This window comes from Musa acuminata, chromosome BXJ2-4 (genome assembly GCF_036884655.1).
Source record: "Musa acuminata AAA Group cultivar baxijiao chromosome BXJ2-4, Cavendish_Baxijiao_AAA, whole genome shotgun sequence".
NCBI lineage: Eukaryota > Viridiplantae > Streptophyta > Magnoliopsida > Zingiberales > Musaceae > Musa > Musa acuminata.
In genome coordinates, this window is record NC_088341.1 from 32539311 (window position 1) to 32561899 (window position 22589).

A 22589-nucleotide genomic window follows, 5' to 3' on the forward strand; every position below is an offset into this window, starting at 1 on the left:
GCTGCAATCATATAAGTTATTTTTCTTCTGGAGTAATCATAAAAAAGATCACAGAGCTTTGGTGAGAAGCAATAAACGAGCGTTTATGGAATAATATGCATCTAATAATCACACCACTATAGAGTATCAAGATTATACCTCTCGCCACATACAATATCAAGTACAAAAGTTGAGAATTCAAAATCTCAATTAATACATGGAAGGTGTTTCAATAGTTTATCACAAGGCCCTGAGCTCGAATCTTGTCTTCGCTATGCAAAAAAAAAAAGTTTTAATAAAGCCTCTTAACTTCATATTACTACGCAACACCACAATTTACAAGAGGTATTTTACTTACTACAGCTTGCAGATAAATTACTGATAACAGACAAAATAGCAGACCAGGTTCATCCAAAAGATTTGAATCAGTCAGCGGAACACTGTACTACGTTCACATGTTACCAGTTAAGGAAATGGCAGTTGGTCAAATCATATGAAAGCATTACCCAAACAATTTATGCAATAGAAGCAACAAATTTACCCAAAAATAAGATATATCGACTGATGATACCCTTCTGATGTGAATATTGAATACTCATTGTGATGCATTCTGTAAACAACTGTGCTGACCAGGTAGAGGAAACAATGAAAATAGACGTCAATGCATAAACCATAGTGAATTAATTACCTGTGTGCTTTGTGCTTTAAAAAAAAGGAGAGAATCTTCTACTACATCTAAACACAGTAAGCCACATTGTATACACTAGCTCAACATGTAGAATTTCAAACCTAGTAAGGAGTACTGAAAACATTTGCTTATGCCTAAACTCCAGTGAATCCCCAGCATGCTGTGTTTTGGTGCAGATAATGTTGGACTGCTCTACCTCAACATCTAAACTCAGCAATGTGAACTCCTTACCTGCAAAATCCTTAAAATATTACCCTAAGAACATAAAAAACTAAAAACCTTCAGTAGAGAATATGTACAAAGAACTGACTACTTCACAACAACACACACCTAAGCGATTGAATAAGACTTTCATATTCAGCAAAATGCATTCATAAAACCTACTGCCCTATGTTTGCAGTTAAAAACAACAAATACTCAGATGAACTCTAGAAATTATAGCACCGTTTACATGTCCACAAGTTATACTTATTGGCATCACAGTAGTTATCATAATAGGTCTCTCTATATACAAAACAGAGTTTAACTTATCATCAGAGATAGCAACGATAGAATTAACTTTAGTCCCAATACTGATTCCTCTGGATCAATTTCAGCCATGATACTGAAAGAGAGGGATAGCATGAGTGGTCATTTTATAAGGCCCAAACAAGGGCTCACAGTCAAGAAGAGGTACTGATATCAAGGACAGAGAAAAGGAACATGTATATGCACATGATTTTTCTTTTTCTTTTATTTTTACAAGTATAAATGGTGAAGGCAGGTTTTGATCCAAAGATCTTGCGATGATTTTACAAAGACTTAACTAGTCCAACTTGTTAGCACCTTCTATATGTACCTGATTGATAGGCTCGAAATAGAGAATGGTGCAAGTGCTTCCATGAAAGCAGGTACACCAGTGAGTCTTGATTTCTCAAGCAAATTAATTTGCGAACCTCATGTAGCAGTCATTGACGAGTATCATGGGGTGCACCAACATGGATAAGTTCATAGAATTAATCAAAAACTATATCATCATCTAGCAAGCCAAGAAAAAAGAAAGATTGTTCCTGAAGTTAGTCTGAATTCGATTACGAAAATAAAACTCAAAATCTATGATGGTTTCATCGATAATCTGACAAAACGTCTTATCCAAACAGATTAAGCATCCAAGATCTTGATATGAAAACCTGATCCAAACTGAAAACCCAAGCCCATTTGTGTCCAGTTCACTACTATTTGTCTGCTTCCTGATTTATCACCACTAGGTCAAGCTATATCTGACTAGTCTTCCTCAATTGAGCTAAAAACCTACAGCAGCAATGAACTAAATTTGTTTCCTTGGAGAAAATGATAAATAACTTTAGTTGTGTATATTCATGATATTTACCTAAAAACTGTACTTTTGCTACTTGTTTGGAACCAATTTCCAAGGGATTTCAATTCCCAAAACTCTTCTCATTCCAAACCTAGGAATTCAATAGAACTATGGAATGTAAATTACAAGTCACTTTTTTTTTTGTTACAAATAATCTCTTTCATTATATGATTATTTTACTAGATATTGTTAGAACAGCCACAAGAGAGATGAATTCAAGATACAGGATCAAATAACAAGAGAAGCTACTGTTATCTATAAGAAGAACGATCCAAAATAGCTACTGAAAGAACGAATAATACACTTGTACGCAAGAAGAGTATTCACGAGACCAGTGATTGCGGCACTCGTACCTATTGCCCTCGAAAGCTGCTCGAGACTGACCCTCGTTCGACAAGCACAGACCACCGATCTGTTCTTCTTGTTGCAGGGTCCGAGTTTCTTTCTTTCTCTTGTGATACCCGAGCCCTTCAGTTCCATATCTCCTCTTGTGTTCAACGACCTTGGGATCTGCCAGCATCTTGTTCCGCCCGATCACCTGGCCCTCCGACCACCCATATCCAGCGAGATAGGCGAACGGGAAGTCCTCAACCCTGATGTCCTTAAACTCATCCAACCCACGATCTTGGGGAAGATCCTTCATGTCGTCTCTGAACTTCCAGCGCATGTAATCGTCATCGGGGGCGGGAACAGGGAGGGGGCACTTCGTCTTGGCGTCCGGGACGGGAGGGATGATGACGGACCTGGCGTCGTGGGAGACGGCTAGGGTTTGGGATGCGTCGAAGACGGAGATGAACTGGGGCTTGGCGACGCCATCCTCGCCCTCGTCTCCGGGGTCTCCTTGGGTGGAGGCGGTGACGGCTCCTCGGTAAGGGAAGGATTGAGACGGGATTTGGGCCGCGGAGGGATTGGGGCGAGACGAGGATGAGGAAAGAGTGAAGGAGATCTTTGCCGTCGTCTCTTTCTCCATGCTAAAGGCTCTAGGAAGAGAGCAGCCGTTTGAGTTGTTGATGCTAGACAGGTGGTCGTGAGGTTCTTAGTCGTGAAACAAGTCGGGACCGAGAACATTTTATGTTTGGATGATTTCTATTGGTGACAGGAGAAATAGCAGAAGCCTTGGTTAACTAACTCAGCATGAAAACTTGGTTTTCGATGACAAACATAAAATATGTCTTAATTCCGAATTTCGAATCCACCTGTAAACGATATGTCAATTATTCAATAAAATAAAATTTTGAAAACAAAATAAGCCGCACATTCACCCCATGGAGAAACGTTCCAAAATGCACGTTGACAATTAGGTCAGGCCATTCCGTACTCTCCTTATCACGTACTGTAGTTCTAATTACCCAACTATTAATACACAATGAAGCAGCAGTTTTGTTGCCCGAAATAAATTAAATAAAACAAATAACAAGGGTTTGATCTGTGACATCTGATCTGTAAATTAAAAAAATGGAAAGGATCGGAGACTCTAAAAGCTGAAGGTGAGAGATTTGACCGCCATTTCTGTCATTGTGATACCAACATCTGTGCCAGCATCGGCTTTGCGACAGATTCCCACTAATTAACGGGACAAGAATGCAGCAACTCTGAAAACAGTGCTTAATTCCTCTTTCTCTTATGTCGCCCGTGGCCTCCACGTTTCCTTTTTCCCAAGTTGCTAGTGTTTTGGCCACTCTCTTGGCTCATGACTTGAACCTTCTTTTTCCTCCTACTGCCACCCCTGTGTTTCCTTTTCCCAAGTACATTACCGTTGCCGTTGCTCTCATGGATGGTCCTTTGCTCGAGCATCTTCTGCATCTTGCATTGACCATTGATAGCATTCTTGTCGAGTTTTCTTACATTAACTGCTTGCTTCCTTTCACGGTAATGATTAGACACAAGGCTGCAAGCCAACTGCGACAGACGATGCCCAGCTATTGCATGGGAAAGGGGCCTGTATACCCAGTCCAAGAACACAAGTGCAGAGGAATGGTGAACAGAATGACCCAATCAGATTATTACACCAAACAAGAAATGAACAAGTCAGATGAAACCAACCGACGGTCGGGACTCACCTCTCAAGGTTTTTTCTCTTAAACATCGATCTTTCATGCCACAGTACTGGTGCCGGTTGAACATCTTTTTTGCTGATTGACTGCATGTAAATAAATTCTTATAGCCAAGGCCACAAAGCACTAATGAAGAGTTTAGAGAATGAGATTACATACCTTATTAGGTAAGATGACTCCAGATGGTATCTTCGAGATGTGTGTTTGGATGGGAGGGATTTTATAGTACACAAATCTGGAAGTCCATAAAACCATGTAAACAAGTCAAAAGAAACATTATGAAAATTTCAGTATAGGTCATAGGTGGGCAATCAAACAACATGGAGAGGGTATGAGAGATTTTCAATGTCAATCTCACTGTAATTTTTGTCAGAAATCAAATTTTCAAATACCAGGATAAGCTTCCTCACATGGTCTTATTCTTTGTTATCAATGTCATGCCCTCAATAGGTGAAAAAATTTCCGGTGAGAAAATGGTCTTATCAGAAATGTAAATGAATCCATTCATCCCAGAACTGCAGAGAAACAGCCAATTAAGCACAGAAATTCAGCTTGATCTCCAAATAATGTATCTTATGATAATGTTATTTAGCATGCTTATAAATATAAATCTTCAGTCACAACAAACCAATAACAAATTTCCTAATATAACTCAAAAGATGTGCAAAAATAGCAAAACAAGACTAAAACATAACAAGAAATATCAGCAAACATGATCGATAAACTGATCAAAGATAAGTTACATCTGCTGCAAACAAGTCACTAAAACAATGAGTTCTAAGAACTTTGTTGACAAAAAACTGTCAAACCCCTAGAACAAAACATACAAACCACAAACCTAGTCATTAACAAAGTTATTAGGTATTCAAAACCTTCTTGATAGTGATGAGTATGAAATAAGAACCCTTCTATCTATTGCATTAGAGGTCCTAAAGTTAAAAGAAAATAAAACATAAATCATAAGACTCTCTGCTATACTATGATCGGTCCTAAAGTCATAATATCTTAAGATTTTGAACACTTTAGTCACTCACAAAAAAAACATAAATTACTCAACAAAACTCAAGAAAATAAAAAGATTGTAATAGAGAAACCCAAGGTCTCTGACTCATATGACAAATTAAACCCTACTTACATTACCACATGGAGTGCTTAACAACCTTATAATGAAGTTACTCAAACCAAGAATTATTATAATCTAGAGACTTGAAAAGTCAACTAAAGAAAGTGTTAGCTGACAGAATAAATTACATTGTCAGCTTTATGAGCATAACTCATTCAAAGTCGAATTGTGATGGAAGCTATCATTAAAAAAAAAGGATTGTATGGCTTCTTCCTGAAGAGGATTGACAATGTTGATGAGCCACGGAGAACTACAAAGAACTGTTATTTAACCAAACAATAGCCATGTATATACCAATATAGTCAACGGCAATAGGCACTAAAAGGCGATAAGGTGTCAACACGCTTGAGGCACTAGGCGCCCCGAGCAAGGCGAGTCGCTCATGAATATTAAAATGTAGGAGAAGTATGATCACTAAAATAAAAATGAGAATATTGAAATTGACTCTTAATTATTCAAAAGGGAGGAGAGGGGGGGTTGTCGGGGTCCAAGGAGGCTCGACGGCTATTGATTGGGAGCAGTGATTTAAAAAGCGTTATGCGCCAAAAGGCGCTAAGGTCCAAAAACGCCTGAGGTGCTAGGCGCTCGCCCGAGCGAAACGATGTACTAAAATATAAAAATATATAATATAATTAATAAATATAATTATTTAAAATTTTAAATAAAAATATGCTATTAAATTAAGAATAATATATTATTAATCTATTAACAGTATTGAAATTTAATAATTTCAAATAAACCTAACAATATTAACAGTATACAGTATACTGTTAACAGTATACAGAATGAGAAGAAGGAATAGTGTAAGGGGGTACTGACTGAGAAAAGAGGAAGCGGGAGCGACAGCGGCAGCGGGTGTAAGGAGGCAGCGGCAGCGGTAGTGGCAGTGGGAGTGTAAGGAAGCAGCGACAGCAGGAGTGTATGGAGGCAGAGGCAGAGGCAGTGGCAGCGGGAGTGTAAGGAGGCAACAGCAGTGGGAGCGGGAGTGTAAGGAGGCAGCGGCAGCGGGAGCAGTAGTGGCGAGCAGCGACAGCGGCGGCAGCAGCAGCGACAACGGTAGCGGCAACGACGAGCAGCGGCAACGGGAGTAGGAGCGGCGAGCAGCGGGAGCGACGACAACGGTTGCGAGCAGCGACAGCGGGAGCGACAGCGGCAACGAGCAAGGTTAGGGTTGGGCAGCGACAGCTGATATTGATTTTAGTTGGTTCGATTGAACAAACTAAACACCGGAGACCGAACCAGACCTAAAATCCTGGTTCGATCGCCTGGTTTAACCCAGGCGCTCGTCCAAAGCGTCCAGCGCCTGGGCTCGGGCGAGCGCCCATGCGGCACCTCTTTGAAGCACGCTGCCTGGAAGTGAAGCGAGGCGCTCGGGCGAGGAGAGGCCTCACCTCGCCCGAGCGCCTTTTTAAATCACTGATTGGGAGGGGATCATCTATCAAGGAGGAGGAGGAGGAGGAGGGAAGGGGGCAACCGCAGAGGACGAGAAAGTGGGAGGGGATAGCGAGAACAAAGGAAAGGGAGAAGAAGCAATGAGAAGGAGAAGAGGGAGAAGGAGGAGGAGGGAAGGGGGCAACCGCAGAGGACGAGAAAGTGGGAGGGGATAGCGAGAACAAAGGAAAGGGAGAAGAAGCAATGAGAAGGAGAAGAGGGAGGAGGAGGAGGAGGGAAGGGGGCAACCGCAGAGGACGAGAAAGTGGGAGGGGATAGCGAGAACAAAGGAAAGGGAGAAGAAGCAATGAGAAGGAGAAGAGCGAGGAGAAGGACAAGGGAGAGGGGTGCTCTTGTTAGTTAGGAGGGAAGCTATATGGGAGGAGGGAAGAGAGGGGTGTGATTGTGGAGGGGGGGAATGCGAGAGGGAATAAGAGGGAGAAGAACCAAGCACGCGCCTGAGCCTCCTAGCACTCGGGCTACATCCAATTGCAGACACCCACCTAGACTGCCCCAACCATTGAGGTGCTTGAGCCTCAGCTCGCCTCAACCAAGCACCTACACGAGCACTCAAGGCCCGATGACTTCCCTAGTACATAATTCTAAAATTTCTGCTTATTAGCATGGACACCTTTCGTTGATCATGCAAACAATCAACAAAATTAAACCATAGACATGTTACTCAAGTAGATTAATAATGCACCAACACCAGTGGAGTAATTTAAGCCATCCACTTTCTTCATTATTTCAATGAGCGGATTTTATATTTGATAAGAACTTTCACAAAAACATTGACATGAAGATACCTACAGTATACTAATAATGCACCTATACTAGTGGAATAATCTAAGCCATGGATATCCTCATTGTTTCAATAAGTACATTTATATTTGATAAAGATTTAACTTTTGCAAAAACATAGACATGTTGATAATGATATACAACATACAAATGTTATTTATGGTACATATCTATATTTGTACATATATCAAGAACACAGAAGTTTATACATGTATGAAGTTTATGGGTTGATATTATTTAATACTTTTGGCAGTGTACTACTACTAACTGATAACCTGGTCCAATATTTTAGCAATGCTTGAATAAAAACTCTTGAAAAGTTCCCTGACTCACAAACAATGAAATATCATTTGTCATTTCTTCTTCAGCTTTCTGCTTATTTAACTCCCATATAGCAATATGATAATTGAGAAAGAACCTGATTTTGGGATCTATTCTTTTTTTGAGTTTGGTCTTGGGAAGTTTTGGATGATCCTTCTTCCGCCGATAAAAGGAGCGAATCTTTGATGTTAATGGATGTGAGAAATGAACAAAGAGCATATCCATACTCCAGCTGTTCCTTTGCTTTTCATCATCCTATAATTTAGATTAGCATAAAAGATCCAAGACAATAGAAGTACTAAACTACAATGTCAAAATTCATCAACAACTAGCAACTAAGAGCACATGGAATAAATAATGTTTACCGTTAATGTGTATTCTACTCTTTTTACTTCCGCAAGAAGGCGGGATTCGTCAACGAATGGTAGTTTACATACTGCCTGTACACCAAGAGAAAGAAAGGTGTATGATGCTACATGAAAATACTGTAGAATAGAACCCAGAAATTATATTTCTGCCTGTCATTTACAAAAGAAATACAAAAATATTTAGTTATAGAAAGCTTAGGCAAAACTTTCAAGAGACATAATTAGTCTACATAACTATATGTGTCCTTTTTGATAGGATTGATACTCAACTATATGCCAACTTTTTCCAATGTTTCTATTCCTTCAGCTGTTTCAAGGAATTGAATGTCATCAATCCCATTCGTTCAACACATGGACACAAAATAATAAAGAAGAAAAGAGAATCACCATCGTCATATAAGCATGTTGTTTTAGAACAGTGGGCCATAAATTGGTTGAAAAGGATACCTATCATATTGGTTCCAGTTCAAATTCATTTTCACAGAGCAACTCCGAAATTTTACTAGGCCCTGAAATGATAGAAAATCTAGAAAAACAGATCCGGTACATCTTCAGTTAACCAAAAATAAGACTACATATTAATCTGATCATGGATTGCTCTGTAATAGACCTTGCAAGGTTCCTTAGCCTACATATTAATCTGACAAAAGTTAATAATTAAGTAATCTTCATAAAGTTACTTTCTTTATACCCTCAATTCAACTTCTCTACCTATTATATTCTGGTATACACTTATAAATGCAGATCAACTAAGTTGACGAACAACTTGAGCTGCACTTGGAAACCAACTCACTCAATCCCATATGTTCACAGAAAATAATATGAGCAGGATGACATAGGCTCAGGTGTCATGGAAGAATCAGCACTTGGCAACCAACTCACTCAACTAAGTTACAGAAGCTTCCTTACCTCTTCCATTCTGGTCTCATGCCTTTCTTCCAATAACCTACCTTATTAATCATATGCCCACCTCTGTTCTCCATATGGTAACATCATTTGAAAAAAAATTTGAATCAAGTCCTAATTATAGAAAAAGACGTGTTTTTGGGTGCCTATACTATCCGTGGTTAAAACCTTACACCCATAACAAGCTGAGCCCGATCTAAAACATGTGTTTTTCTTGGATATTCTTTCAATCAAAGTACCTTTAAATGTTTTGATCTATCAACAAAAAGAATTTTCATTTCTCATCATGTTGATTTTGTGAAATGTCTTTCCTTATGAATCGTTTGACTCCCTCTTACCCAAGCTTACTTCTAACAACCATGCTAATTGGGTTCCATTCCAATTTGGGTTGAAACATCAACCTCACTCATCAATTCAGACACTTTACTCAAATCCCACTAAGTCTAGTTCCATTTGTTGCTCCCTCTAGCTCAGGTTCTTCCTCATTCCTGCAAGATCAAAACATTTGAAAAAAAATGTGTTTCCCTGTTTAGTTTGTTATTTGATATTTACTCTGTTTTTGGTGTTTAATTTCTTCATCAAATTGACGAATCCTTGCATGCAGTATTACAACATGCATAAAAGTTTTTATTTCAAAATCATATGCACATTAATCAACAATTCATGTCATTCCATTCTGATACTGATAACTATTCCAACTAACATTGTCTAATCACTAATGCATGATGTTTTATAAGTTAACACTGCTAGATTACAATTGCAAAATTCACATCACAAATCAATTTCCAAAAGATGTTCTCACGACTTGTAAAATCTTTGGAGGTACTCATAGGTATGTAAGATTGTTAAAATCAATCTAATAACAAAAATCTTGCAGATGAACCGAAGGAGTTTATCACAGACCACCTAACCCGAACTTAAAGATTTTGGTTACTCATTTACAGGCATGAGATAGCTTGATTCATGATTACGAAAACATTCTTCTCGCTAAAGCTACTTGCCTCAACCAAAATATTCAGTCTACAAAATAGGAACACAATAATCAGCACATGCATATTAAACTATTATGCACGGAAGATTAGCAAGTGGAAAGAAACCCCTGTTGACAATGAGTACAACAATGATAACTAATATCATGATAACTGTTGGATTCTGTATTCCCATATTTTCCTCAAGGGATTCTTGCTGTACAGATACGTAGGCGATCAATGGTAGGATGATTCTTTTGTATTCTGTTGCACTTTTAGACATGCAGGTTGACAATTATATCCCAAAACAGGGTTTCTCGCAGGGGATGTCTTTTTTTCATGTGCAGTGGAGAATCAATCCAGTAGCCAATGTGAGCAACATGAAAAGGGCTTTGAATCCTGAATGGTATTGTGCAATAATTAGTCTGCCTCCATTATTGGTTTCTTAAGTGACTTGTTAGTTTGCCAAGCTCAAGGATGCGTCAGAGAATCTAAACGCGCATGCAGTATTCTTCATATTTATCCATATACAAGGCCACCAAATCATATTATTGCGTAGAAACTAGGTTTCATGCTGATCCTCTTGTAAGTTCTCTATTATTTTCATCTATTTGGCATATTAATGGGACCTACTGATTGGCATTTGGTACTGCTGAGCTATAATGCTCCGATTTTTCCATTTTCTTAGGAACAATAGTTTCAGTTGCACACCATGCTGACATAGAATTTAGAATCGGATGCAAAAGATGAGTTCATATATAACTAGAAGATGTGGTTAACATTGTTTTTTCCATTTTTTTCTGTGATAGTCCTATGCACTTTTAGCATAGGAGAAAGGCTGCCTTAAAGGGCCTTTAGTTCTGTAGACCACAGTCCACTAAGTGTCTCTTTAGAAAACAAAAACGACCACATCTATGTTTTTAACCTCAAGGACACCTCAATTAGAAAAAATGTCTAGATTTGGCAAATAATCTGGAGATAGAAATAGTTTAAGCAAGCATTTTTTAGAAATATCTAGATTTGGGAAATAATTTGAAGATAGAAATGGATTATCCAATGGAGGGGGAAAGGGTTAATGTATCTACATATACAAGATAGTGTTAAGATAAAATAACCATATCAAGTCAGTGACATAAATGATAATGAAGCCGAACATTTCATGAATGAAATCTTATTATGGAAGATGAAACTCTTATCGTTAACACCTCCGTGGAAATTATAGAACTGCAAGTAATTCATCATCCCTAAAGCCAATGGTTCAGATCATATTGGGAAATCACTATCAACATTTACAATATATGGTACACGAAAAGCTATAAGGACTTTTAAAGTGCATTTTTCTTCCTCCTATTGTCACCTATTGGATGCGTTAAACTAGTAGCAGAAGACCATAAAGGCATAAAATCAATAGTTTCGGGTTCAAAAAGGCAGATGGTGTTATCAAAGGCACTTATTTGGTGAAATGTGAATACAACTATCATAATTTCTAAGGATATAAAAAAGAAGATAACCACTTGAGGAGACATATATCATGCAAGCTAATATATGTCAATTTTATAACAGCACAAGTACAAGTCCATACTCAGCAAAGTGCAAGATAGGTGCATGTGCCCACATTACTGACACAGCAGACTACACAGGCATGCTGATATTAGCATCATATAAAATGTCTGGATCCATGACTGGCATGACAATACATTACAAAGGACAGACATAAATAATAAATATGTCATTTTAGTCATGAAAATATGCAGGATGTAGATCATTACCTGCCAGGAGAAACGCTTACCATTCATATCAAGCTCAAAATCTGTACAAAAAATTAATAATAATAAAGTTTTGTTTCCAAAGACACACAAATTTCGCATCCTTAAGAGTGTAGGCTAACCTGCTGGATAAAAATCAATTATCGAAGAAGATGGATCAGTCATCAAATTCCTGTAACGCAAAGGCAGTGCATGTGCACTAACCATGGACAACATGAACCACAAGTCAAGTTGATGCCAGCAAAATAAAGGAAATATCATTTAGCAAGCTTAAATTAGTTTGAACCTTGCAGCAGGAAGTACACCCATAAGTTGATTAAATGGCTTGAATGGGATTCCAAGTTTAAACTGAACTTCCAAGTCCTTCAAGTCAAGAAAATCTGAAGCAAATGGAGCATAGTGATATGGATAAAACCTGAAAATTGATTTTTTTTTGTAGTTAAAAAAGAAAAAAAAACAATATGCACATGCAATATGTGCATATACGTATAAACACAAACACAAATATATACAACGTAAACACATGTTCAAATATATATACAAACATACATATACAGAAATATAAATAGAGAGACAGATAGGATGCACAATAATAAAAGGAGTACACTAATGTATCAGATTTTTTATTAATAATAATATTATAAAGGTCAGATTGGCCCGACTTTCTTCTCCTCTTTTGAGTGCTTCCTCCCTCTAGTCTTGTTCTTCCTCCCACGACATTCTGCTTCATCCCTTTCATTCTCCAAAACCCTAAAAAACGATCATACACACTATCTTGTAGAAGATTATCAATTTCCCAAGCTACAGAGGTGGGCAGCATACTATTATAAAGATCAGACCTGACATGACCTCTGGAACCCAATATCTGTGAGGTATGGAATTCCTAGGTCACATCAAATTTTCTGTAAATTAAAGCTTGGACGAGTAGAAACTAGGGGGAACACTAAATGTACAAACTACCACATAAACTTCCTGTTACTCAAAACAAAGTTAACCTAGAATATTTCAATAATATATTATATTCCTAGAAACAGGAAAGAGTACAGTATAATACAAGATAAGCAGATCGTAGCACAAACCATTGCCAGGAACAGACTCCTTGGTAGTAGTAGTGCATGACCCAGCAGATCCCTTCAACATACTTTTCAACCTGCAGTCAAAACCTGTTATTTAGTATCTGAATGGTTGTAGCTCTAGTTCCACTTTCAGTGAAGATTGAACAAACCAAAACTGGATATAGTAGTTAAAGTTTAAAGGAAGTTGAGCAAATATGAAACCACAAGACATGGAAAAAAAATTTCTTCATTTCCTAAAACCAAATCCTCGATAAATGAATTGATCAATAACCTTTAATATTAACAATCAAAGCTTAAGGCCCAAGCTTGCAAGGTCATATAGTAACAAATGATCTCAAGATACATGGCCAAGTATGAACTAAAACATTACTAATGAAACACTTGTATTTCATCGATTCACGGTTAGTAGCAGATGTAAGTTTGCTCACTGCATGTCTCTTGAGTTTCTGGCATTCATCTTCAGACTTGACTTCAAACTTCTCAGAATAGTACTCTTCTTTCCACTCCTCTTCTCCCTGCTGTACCTGCCCCTTCAATACTAAAAAAGAAATGAGGAATCTTGAGTGTGTTCTGTGAGCTTGTGCATAATTGTTTTATCACAATAGCAACATAACACATGCTCACACATAAACCCAAAGGAAAAACAAAAGCAACATAACAATGCTTTTGCAATACCAGATGCTGTACTATTTGGGTTGCTTCTGCCGAGAAAATTTGCAGACCTCTCGAAACTCTTCATCCAAATCTGCAGCATAAACAAAGGTCCAGTGAAATTCTAATAGCATTACAAGTCACAGATTCATAGTACTGATGAATCTAATTCTGAAAGGTTTGTTGGAGAAAATTAAACAACATTACACCCAAAGCTGTCGGATCCCAAGGAATTAAGGGACACTTACAGATCCTATTTTCTGTTCGACCTCCACAGCATCTCGCAAATGACTATTCATTTCCCTCTGTAACTGCAGATACGCAAGTTGAAAGATGAAATTAGTTCTTGTTCAACGATCAAAAATTGTAATCTGCTTGATGTAGTGAATAATTAAGTAAGAAAGTCATAATACACCAGGCCTTGTCATATTTATAGCTCTGGAAATGTTGTACTATAATGTCATAACTCAAAAGAGTAGGACATAAGTCATTTCATCCAATAAAACTTATGTTGACTAAAGTAATATGTATTTTCAACTTTTGCAATTTCTTGTATGCATATACCAAATCAAAAAGAATCAAATACAAATGATATTGATGTTTAAATTGAGTCTAAACTAAAAGTAATCTAAGAGGAACAAAGTTTGCTAGGTTATAGAATCTCAATAGAACAGAAATAAATAAGATAAGATCCTCATCTTTTCTGGAGACTTGTTGAATTACACATAGCATTTTATGTATCTACAACTTTGATAGAAAAAGTAAGTCCAGACTCGTAGCTCAAAATTAATTCAGTGGATTAGCACAAGCATTAAAGGATGGATGCTGTTAGATTACCAGCCAATCAAAGACTCTCTATCAAATCTCCAATGAAGCGCTTGCAATTGTTTTTATTTTGTCCTCTACCTACTTCATATTGACAGGGAAAGGGTTCTGTTTTGATTGTCAGGCTTTGCACATTTCTGGATCAGAGGCTAAAGGCAGTGAATAACCATCCACTAGTACATGCTCATTTAGATTTCAGTCTTAAAAGCAATTTTCAAAAGAATAATGAAGAACAAATTAGTTATCTGGTTGCACATGACTCAATAAGGCCTTAATAGTTTCCAGTAAGCGATCATCAACTAATAGAAGACTAAGAAACTATGAAGGGAACAAGGGCAGGTTTGGATTATTGCCTCCCTCCGAACTGCATTTACCCTCTCAAGGCATCAGGCAAACCAGCGGGAAGCAAAAAGAATAACACTGGATGCACTTATCTTCCTTATAAATTGAAATGTGTAGGCTTACTTTGTACCAATAGAACAGGCTCGAAGAGAGATGACATTCTACTGAGCTAGTACCCTGGGATGGGATGAGGTAAAAAATCAAATACAACAAAAGAGTCCAGATAGAAAAGCAATCATATGATAGTCTTCTGCCAAAGCCACAGAGCTAGCTTTAGCTAAGAGAGCAGATCACAGAGCTAGCTTTAGCTAAGAGCTCACTACCTGCCATTACCCCTACCCTATTCTTCTTCTGGCCGCCTCATGTAAGACCAAGATCAGAATGAGGATAGGGCCTCAAATTACTACCTCTAGTCTCTTTCGCACATGATTTTCAAATGATTTATCAATAACAAGATCTTTGCTAATTTCTGAAATTTTCATCAAAAGTTCTACAAATCATGCCAACTGCATCCAGATGAAATTCCATTACTTTTATTTACAGAATTTAAGATTAATATTTTAAAGGTTAAAACAATATTAAGGTACCTGAATGCGCTTTCGAAAGATAGCACTTTCATGAGATCCAACTATCTGTAGGAAATGCTCAACCCGTTCCAGGTTCACCTATAGAACAAATAATTAGAAGCAACTAACGACCCCTTTTCTTTACAGTGACACAAAAGAGTACCAAAATATAGTCCAGGTGATTAACATAAGTTGAAGTTTCACAATTGAGTTTTTAAATTAAGATTATGTAAATAAAACAGACATTGACTGTCAATGAGATGCACATGCAGTTTAAGGCTTTAGCCGTGAATGCGCATTCCCTCTATAAAAGAAATACGTATATATGTAAACTATTCTAGGTAGAAACTACACAATCAAAATACGTTTATCTGGCAAACCTCAAAAGAGTTGGTTAAATAACCACCCATTGCAGCAAACTCCTTTTTGTAGACGGTCATAAGCAGATCAATTGCTCCCTGCATGTGATAGAGAAAGAAACGGCATCAACATGACACGAACATACAAAATAAAGAATTGTATAAAGCCAAATAGTGAAATGTTAGCAGAACAACAGAAGATTATAACCTTCAAATTGAGTAGCTTGTAAAGAAGCTTTAAGCATAAGCACAAATATATCAAAATGAAAAAGAGAAAGCATCGCCATATCGAACCTCCGAAATTTCTAGAGAAGGAACATGGGGAAGAAAGTCATTTCCAACAAACAAACATATGAAAACAAAATCATCAATCAAGCGCTCCAAGTCAATCTTCATTTTGGCACCAAATATTTTCAGGTCATGTTGCAAGTAGTCTCTCAGTACCCATATATTGAGAAACTGCAAGAAAAATCAACTTTAAGCCACATATTCAGGAAATGCAACAACTGGAGCAAAAGCTAAATAGAACAATAACAAACAAAAGACTGAAATGAGTTATAGGGAACAGGATTTTAGATCTTACAGAGAACCTTTTTTGTCTTTGGTTCCTTGTTAAGGAACCAATTATTTCATAATAATACTTCTGTTCTATGTTAATTTCATGAAACAAGGCCCTAGCATGATATAGCTTGTATGGATGAGCTTCCAAGATTTTTTTTGAAAATATTAACACACCACTAACACCATTTTCTTCCAAAAAAGAGAGAGTAGATGCATCTCATGCACATAACTATTAAGGTAGGTGCAATTACAACATTCTAAAGATAAGTAACACAACTCCAAGCTAAAATGATCAGGCCATAAGCAACAAGCAACCCACATAAGCATTATTAGAATTTAGAAGTTCCTGAAGGACTTGAAGTCAGGTAAAATAGTAACCATTTGTGATTTTAAATATATGCATAAATTAAAACATCTACCTAGTATAACTGTTGAGAAAAACAATAACCATCCATCGTAATGACATCGGTGGATTAGGTTCACATCAAATCCAAGCCCATCATGATTTGGTCAAAATTATAAATTATTTTATCTAATATGATCCAAAGGCCATAAAAAAGAGCTACTAACCAAGAAGCTGCCAAAATACTTATACATATACTAAGTTGGTAATGGAGATCTGAGACCGTATTCAGGTCAGTGTTTTTAAAAGCGTTAAGCGCCAAGGTCCCAAAACGCTCAAGGCTCTAAGCACCCGCCTGAGTGAAGCGAGACGCTCCAAAATATTAAAATATTAAAATATATATTATAATTAATAAATATGATCACAAAAATAAAAATACCACATCAAGTTGAAATCACATGGCTCGGCTTGAAATATATACTATAAAAAATGGAGATCAACAAGGGAGCTATAGTACAGCAGATATGGGGTTTTTAGCTAGTTTGAAATGATTGTATTACCCGTAAGAGTAGAAGCAACAGTAGGTTTACCTAAACAGGTTGATTCCATGTCAATGTACATAGAGTCATGTCCTAATTCGACGATTCAAAATCTTCCATATGACATTAGATCAACGAATCCATATATTAGTTGAGCCCCAATAGTATTTGCACATTGATATTCAATTATCATGTGTATATATATATATATATATATATATATATATATACTATTCATAATGATGTGATTCTTTGACCGCTACGCCTGAGTTGACTTGTAATTTGAGCTCAATCCCATTCGATAGGGCGATTCCTGGCCCAAATCTAGAAATGAGTGAGTCAACTGGCATCTTGACACAACGAAATTGAAACCAAGAGTGCTATTTATTATGATTTAATACTTAGCGTGCTACTTATTGCATTTATATTCACATCTGTCCATCAGGCATCACATCTTGGGCGTGAGAAAAGGTAGATCGTTAAAGAGAGAGAGATCATGTCCTCCAATGAAATCACATCTTCCAACAAGATCACGTCTTCTACCTCCAATCTGTCGTCGAGTACTAATCAATTCTCCACCACCGAGCACTGATCGTTTTTGTTGTATTCGCCTTCAAGTCAGTGCCCTCCTTCTCACCTGGGCCCCTTTCTCTTCGAATCTTGTCCTTTCTCTTCCAATCTCTTGTGCTACATCACTTTCACTTGAGCGCTAACCAAAAGTGCCTAGCATTTGGGCTCAAACGAGAGCCCAGGCAACGCTTTAGTGAATCACGTAGCCTGGAGGTCGTGCGAGGCACTTGGACCTCGCCTCGCCTTGCACGAGCGCTTAGGAGAGTGCCCGAGTGCCTATTAAAAACACTGATTTAGGTTAGATGCAATGATTGGATGATCCCATATGACCTGGACCTCATATTAATTGTCCAATTCAAATCATATGTCACCATTTAGCATTCATCGATGGAAAACCATAGATCCATTTGTTGCATTCTAGAAGACATTCTACTATGAGTCACAGATCCTTTTTTTTTTTTTTGATATAATCAGAATGCCACATATGCCTTTCTTCAAAAGATTGTATGATATAGAAGTAAATAAGTTTATCAAGTCACAAACAACAAATACTTGCAACATCTCAAATCCATAGAGTTATCACATTAATTGCCTCACATGGTCAGATGGGCAAAAGAAAGAAAAAAGCAAGAAGGAAAAGTGAATTGAGATACAAAAGCCTTGGATTTCTTTGCCTCCCAACACACACACCACAAAATAAAAATAAATAAGTAAAAGCACACCCTCCTTTCTTCTCTTCACCATAGTTTTTATTATTTATTCTCCATGATCCTTGTTGGTGATTTTCTATATCCATAACTCTTTTTCAACATCCTACTAGTCTTATTGGTTAAGCTCCTGATGAATTGCATAGAGGTAAAGGAAACCTTATTAGTTGCAAGATACTGAATTGAAGGTGATTAAATCCAAATAGATTAACTCAACTCTGATTGACTGAAGCTCTGTGAAAAGCAGCCTACTGCACAGAAGTCCTATCAGTGCAAGGTCTAGGAAGAGTTCACGTGTGCAGCCTTACCACAAGAAAAAAGATTGTTTCCATGATCTGGCTGAAGCTTTTGGAAGCATAAAAAATTAATGACAGATCAATCAAACTGGAAGCATATAGGACAGATATAAAGCACGGTTAACAAATTAAAGCATCTCTGAAAGGAAGGAACAAGAAACAGTAGTGATGGTGGAGGTGGAGATAAATGGAAGTACGAAGAGAAAGAGAGAGTGAGAGTGAAAGAATGGTGCAAGAGTGAGGAGAAACAAGGAAATGACAGAATAAAACTCTCAATATCTAAAAGACATTGTATGGCACGAACCTGGAACTTTTTTCTTGGCACCTCATGGTTAACTTCATGATTCCACACTTTCCCTTCTTTACTTGAAGACTTGTTTTTGTTTTCAAATTTTGAAGTTCTTTCGGTACGCCTTGCAACACGAACGTCCTACACAACAATTTAAATGTTCAACAGTTGACAAGAATTAACAAGTATAGAAGACATGCCAAAGCTTCCCGAATGCAAACCTCTCTTAGTATAGAAAAATGTATTTCATGTGTTGCTAGTGCAAGCATGATTAAGTCAGCATCCTAAAACCACAGAACATGTTAATCTAACCTTAGAAAGAGCAAATAAAACCAATAAATAACTGGTGAAAGAAACATGGAAAGAAAATCTACCAAACCATACAAACAATGTCTTGCATTTGGGTCAAATCCAGGAAGGTTCCTCTGTGAGTGAATATATGATGCTATTTTGTGCTCGCCCTCACCCGGCACACTAGCATCGGATAGAATGACCTATGGAAAAGGTCAGTATTCACACAGGTCTGTTGCACAAGCACATACAGTAACTGAGAAACAATTGTTAAAAATATACCTTAATACCTCGCCATCCAGGATCACTATTTATTCTTAAGCAAATGTAATACCGAAGGGCAGACGACAACAAAGCCATGAACTCAGTCCCAGGTGTGATGACATTTGAATCCATTTTGTTGATTTCTTCTGGATTGCATAATTTCTCAGGCTGAGACTCGAAGTCATCTCTCAGCTTCTCTGCCTCTGCTGCCTAGAAAATTGCTTTAATCAATAAAAACCGATATAGATAGACTTGGGAGCTTAGATGATACAACGTTCACAACTAACTCACTGCATCAGCTCTATCTTTAGCAGCCCTGAACCGCCTCGCTCGTTGCTGATTCATCTTCGCTCTGGGAGCTACTCCATCTAAGAAACCAGGACGACTAAAAATAACCACAAATACATAGCAAAAGAATATCTAGGTTACTCCAAAATTGGAACCTTTGGGATCCCAACTCACCGATTGCCATGTACAGGAGCTTCCGAGGACGAACCAAGGAGAAAAGGTGATCAATGTACACGAACACTGCCTTGTAAACCTCGTCATACGACTTGGGAGGAGGCTAAAATGTCCGAAAATGTAAAAAAGTAATCAACTTCATTAAGATTCAAGAAACCCAAGACAAGACAAAGATACTATACCCGATCTTCTGGATGGAAGCAAGGGTGGACGATGCCGTTCATATCAAGATAGAGGTTGTCGAACTCGACGCCGTTAGGGTTCGGCCTGCTCGAGTCGATTGGAACCTGGACGCCATTGACGACCACGGGAGCTTCTTCGCGGACCTGCACCACCGAGAGGGGGTACCGATCGACCAGCCACCGGTAGAAAGCGGGAATTCCCATCCGTATCGATGCCGATTTCCCGAGTTCTCGAGAGGCGCTAGGGTTTGGGTTTAGGGTTTAGAGTCACCGATTGGGAGAGACAACATACTATATATACGAGCCTCTGGAAGAGGAGATACGGTCAGGGCGGTGACGGGAACTCACCGTTCCGTCGTATGCAAGAAGAATCAGGGCCGCTTCTTTGGGCCAATCATGATTTAACGCGTGTGCCATCGGCCCCACCGCGACCGAATGTTAATGAATGATACCAAGAGCCTCTCTGATCTGTAATTTATCTTTAGATTTCGTTGGGTTTCTTGAGAGTAAAACAACGTTTCTTTCTGATTCAAACGATATTTTGAAGCCTGTAATTGACAAAAGCAAGGATTAAGGCGATAATTTCAAAATTGAAAGGTTAAATGAGGAAAATACGGTCATTTGATGGTTTATTTAAGCCTTTAATCCAACCTTACGATTGTCAATTTGATGAACACACGATGAACCTAAAAGCAATAGGTAATCGAAAATATGTATTTTGTTTTGATGTTTCTAAGCCTAAATCAAATAATTCATATTTTCCAAAAAAAGAAGGAAGAAGAAATAGATGGTTTGAAATTTTCATATGCACCTTATTCATGTATAAATATTTGTGTACATATATACATACATACATATATATGTATACTTTTTTATGTATATACATATAAATATATATATGTATGTATATATATGTTTGTATATATACATATATATACAAACATATGTATATATATGTGTATATATATATTTATGTATATATATATATATACACTACAAATTACAATGATGAATATTTTATTTCCAAACTTATAAGCATGGTTATCAGAATCTGATCAGACATGGACTTAATTAAATTTTGGATTATGTCAGTGGAATCAATTTCAATCGATCATATCACATGTTTGGTAAATTTGTAGGATTTATATATAATCGTACATTATGTTAAAAATATAAAGTATATGAAAATAATTGATATTTTTTATAAAAAGAAACATAATGTAGGGAAGAAGCAACAATCTAAGAGGATGAGATTATACCAATTTTATGAGATTTTTATTATTTCTCATTATATTAAAAAACTAAGGTAATTACGAAATTTGTAAGTATCTTTGAGAATGATTTTTTTAATTTGTGGATCCAATTAATTGAGAATCTTGTTCTAAATTTTTTTTTTGCCCGATTTGATATACATAAGATCACATGTGCGTCCTAGTCATCCCCACACCAACACAGCTCTCATATCATAAATATTTTCTTTATTCATACAAATATTTTAAATTATATTTATATTATTATATTAATGTTATAGTCATCAAAGTAGTTTAGATCAATAACTTATAAATTTATATTAAAGAATTAATTTTATATTATATTAAAAAATAATAGTCATAATGATACATAATTATGAAATGTATATAATTCTAAGGAAAAATCAAACTCCAATAATTATATGTCGGTATGATAATATTATTTTAGATATTCTTGTAGTTTCGGATTATATATCAAAAGATAATTGTATTATTTAAGATATTATTCATTCATAAATAATCTTCAATATCCACTGGATATATATCTATAGTTCATAAGTATTAATGTTGTTTTATATTTTACAGTGATCCTTCCTTCGTACACTATCATATTTTTAGTGTTTCTATACACTCTAGCTCAAATTATCAAAATAGTTAAAGCATAAATAGTTTATACTAATTGTATTACATCCTAAAGTAATATTGATTTTTGGAAAATCCAACGATTTGGTCGATAAAAATACTTTAAATCAAATTAATGAAATAAATATTTAGGAATAATTTAATAAGCTTAATATTTGTAATAATAATAATTATAAATAACATTAATTTTTCATTATCGTATGTAACTAGTGCATAGAAATATTTGAGGATCATAGAAAATATATTTAAATATATCGGTAAGTCATTGACTAATACATTAATAAAAAAATTGACTATAATTAGTAATGATGACACTCGAGCAACTCACGATCACATCCTCAATTTGATCTACAAGACTACAAAGTTTAAAATATAAGGTATAAATGTGAATAAATCTTTTCTCGTATAGTGTATTCTTAATTCTCTTTCTCTTTAGTTTAACCAATTTAAGATGCAGTACAATACAAATAATAATAAATGGACTTAAGTGAATTGACTAATATATATGTTTGGAATGAATTAATATTAAGGCAGGAAAGATATCGTAATATTTTAACTATTACTCAAGAGTACGAAAAAATAAGGTTGAAACATCATCAATCAAATAAATTT

At 36.7% G+C, this 22589-nt stretch overlaps 2 protein-coding genes across 3 annotated transcripts; both read right to left on the minus strand.

Moving 5' to 3' along the window:
- Window positions 1-655: 655 nt before the first annotated feature.
- Window positions 656-20368, minus strand: LOC135610359 (5'-3' exoribonuclease 4-like). 2 transcript variants are annotated; one of them, XM_065104767.1, is made up of 24 exons: window positions 20086-20368; window positions 19904-20006; window positions 19733-19809; window positions 19460-19651; window positions 19261-19380; window positions 19108-19170; window positions 18902-19027; window positions 15876-16040; window positions 15603-15680; window positions 15244-15321; window positions 13738-13800; window positions 13514-13583; window positions 13267-13376; window positions 12842-12912; window positions 12049-12177; window positions 11885-11961; window positions 11766-11806; window positions 8120-8194; window positions 7852-8009; window positions 4489-4593; window positions 4238-4313; window positions 4085-4164; window positions 2378-3963; window positions 656-898 (listed from the first exon to the last, which is right to left on the minus strand). In XM_065104767.1, exons 1-23 carry the CDS (start codon window positions 20287-20289, stop codon window positions 3630-3632), a joined length of 2595 nt encoding a protein of 864 aa, XP_064960839.1. In that variant the 5' UTR covers window positions 20290-20368; the 3' UTR covers window positions 656-898; window positions 2378-3629. The 2 variants fall into 2 exon arrangements, with proteins under 2 accessions (XP_064960839.1, XP_064960840.1); XM_065104768.1 differs by lacking the exons at window positions 19904-20006; window positions 20086-20368 and having other exon boundaries at window positions 19460-19644; window positions 19733-19749.
- On the minus strand, window positions 2055-2994 carry LOC135608747 (protein MOS2-like). Its single transcript, XM_065101784.1, has 2 exons — window positions 2378-2994; window positions 2055-2115 (listed from the first exon to the last, which is right to left on the minus strand). The coding sequence occupies exons 1-2, from the start codon at window positions 2992-2994 to the stop codon at window positions 2055-2057; spliced, it is 678 nt and encodes a 225-aa protein (XP_064957856.1).
- Window positions 20369-22589: the final 2221 nt, after the last annotated feature.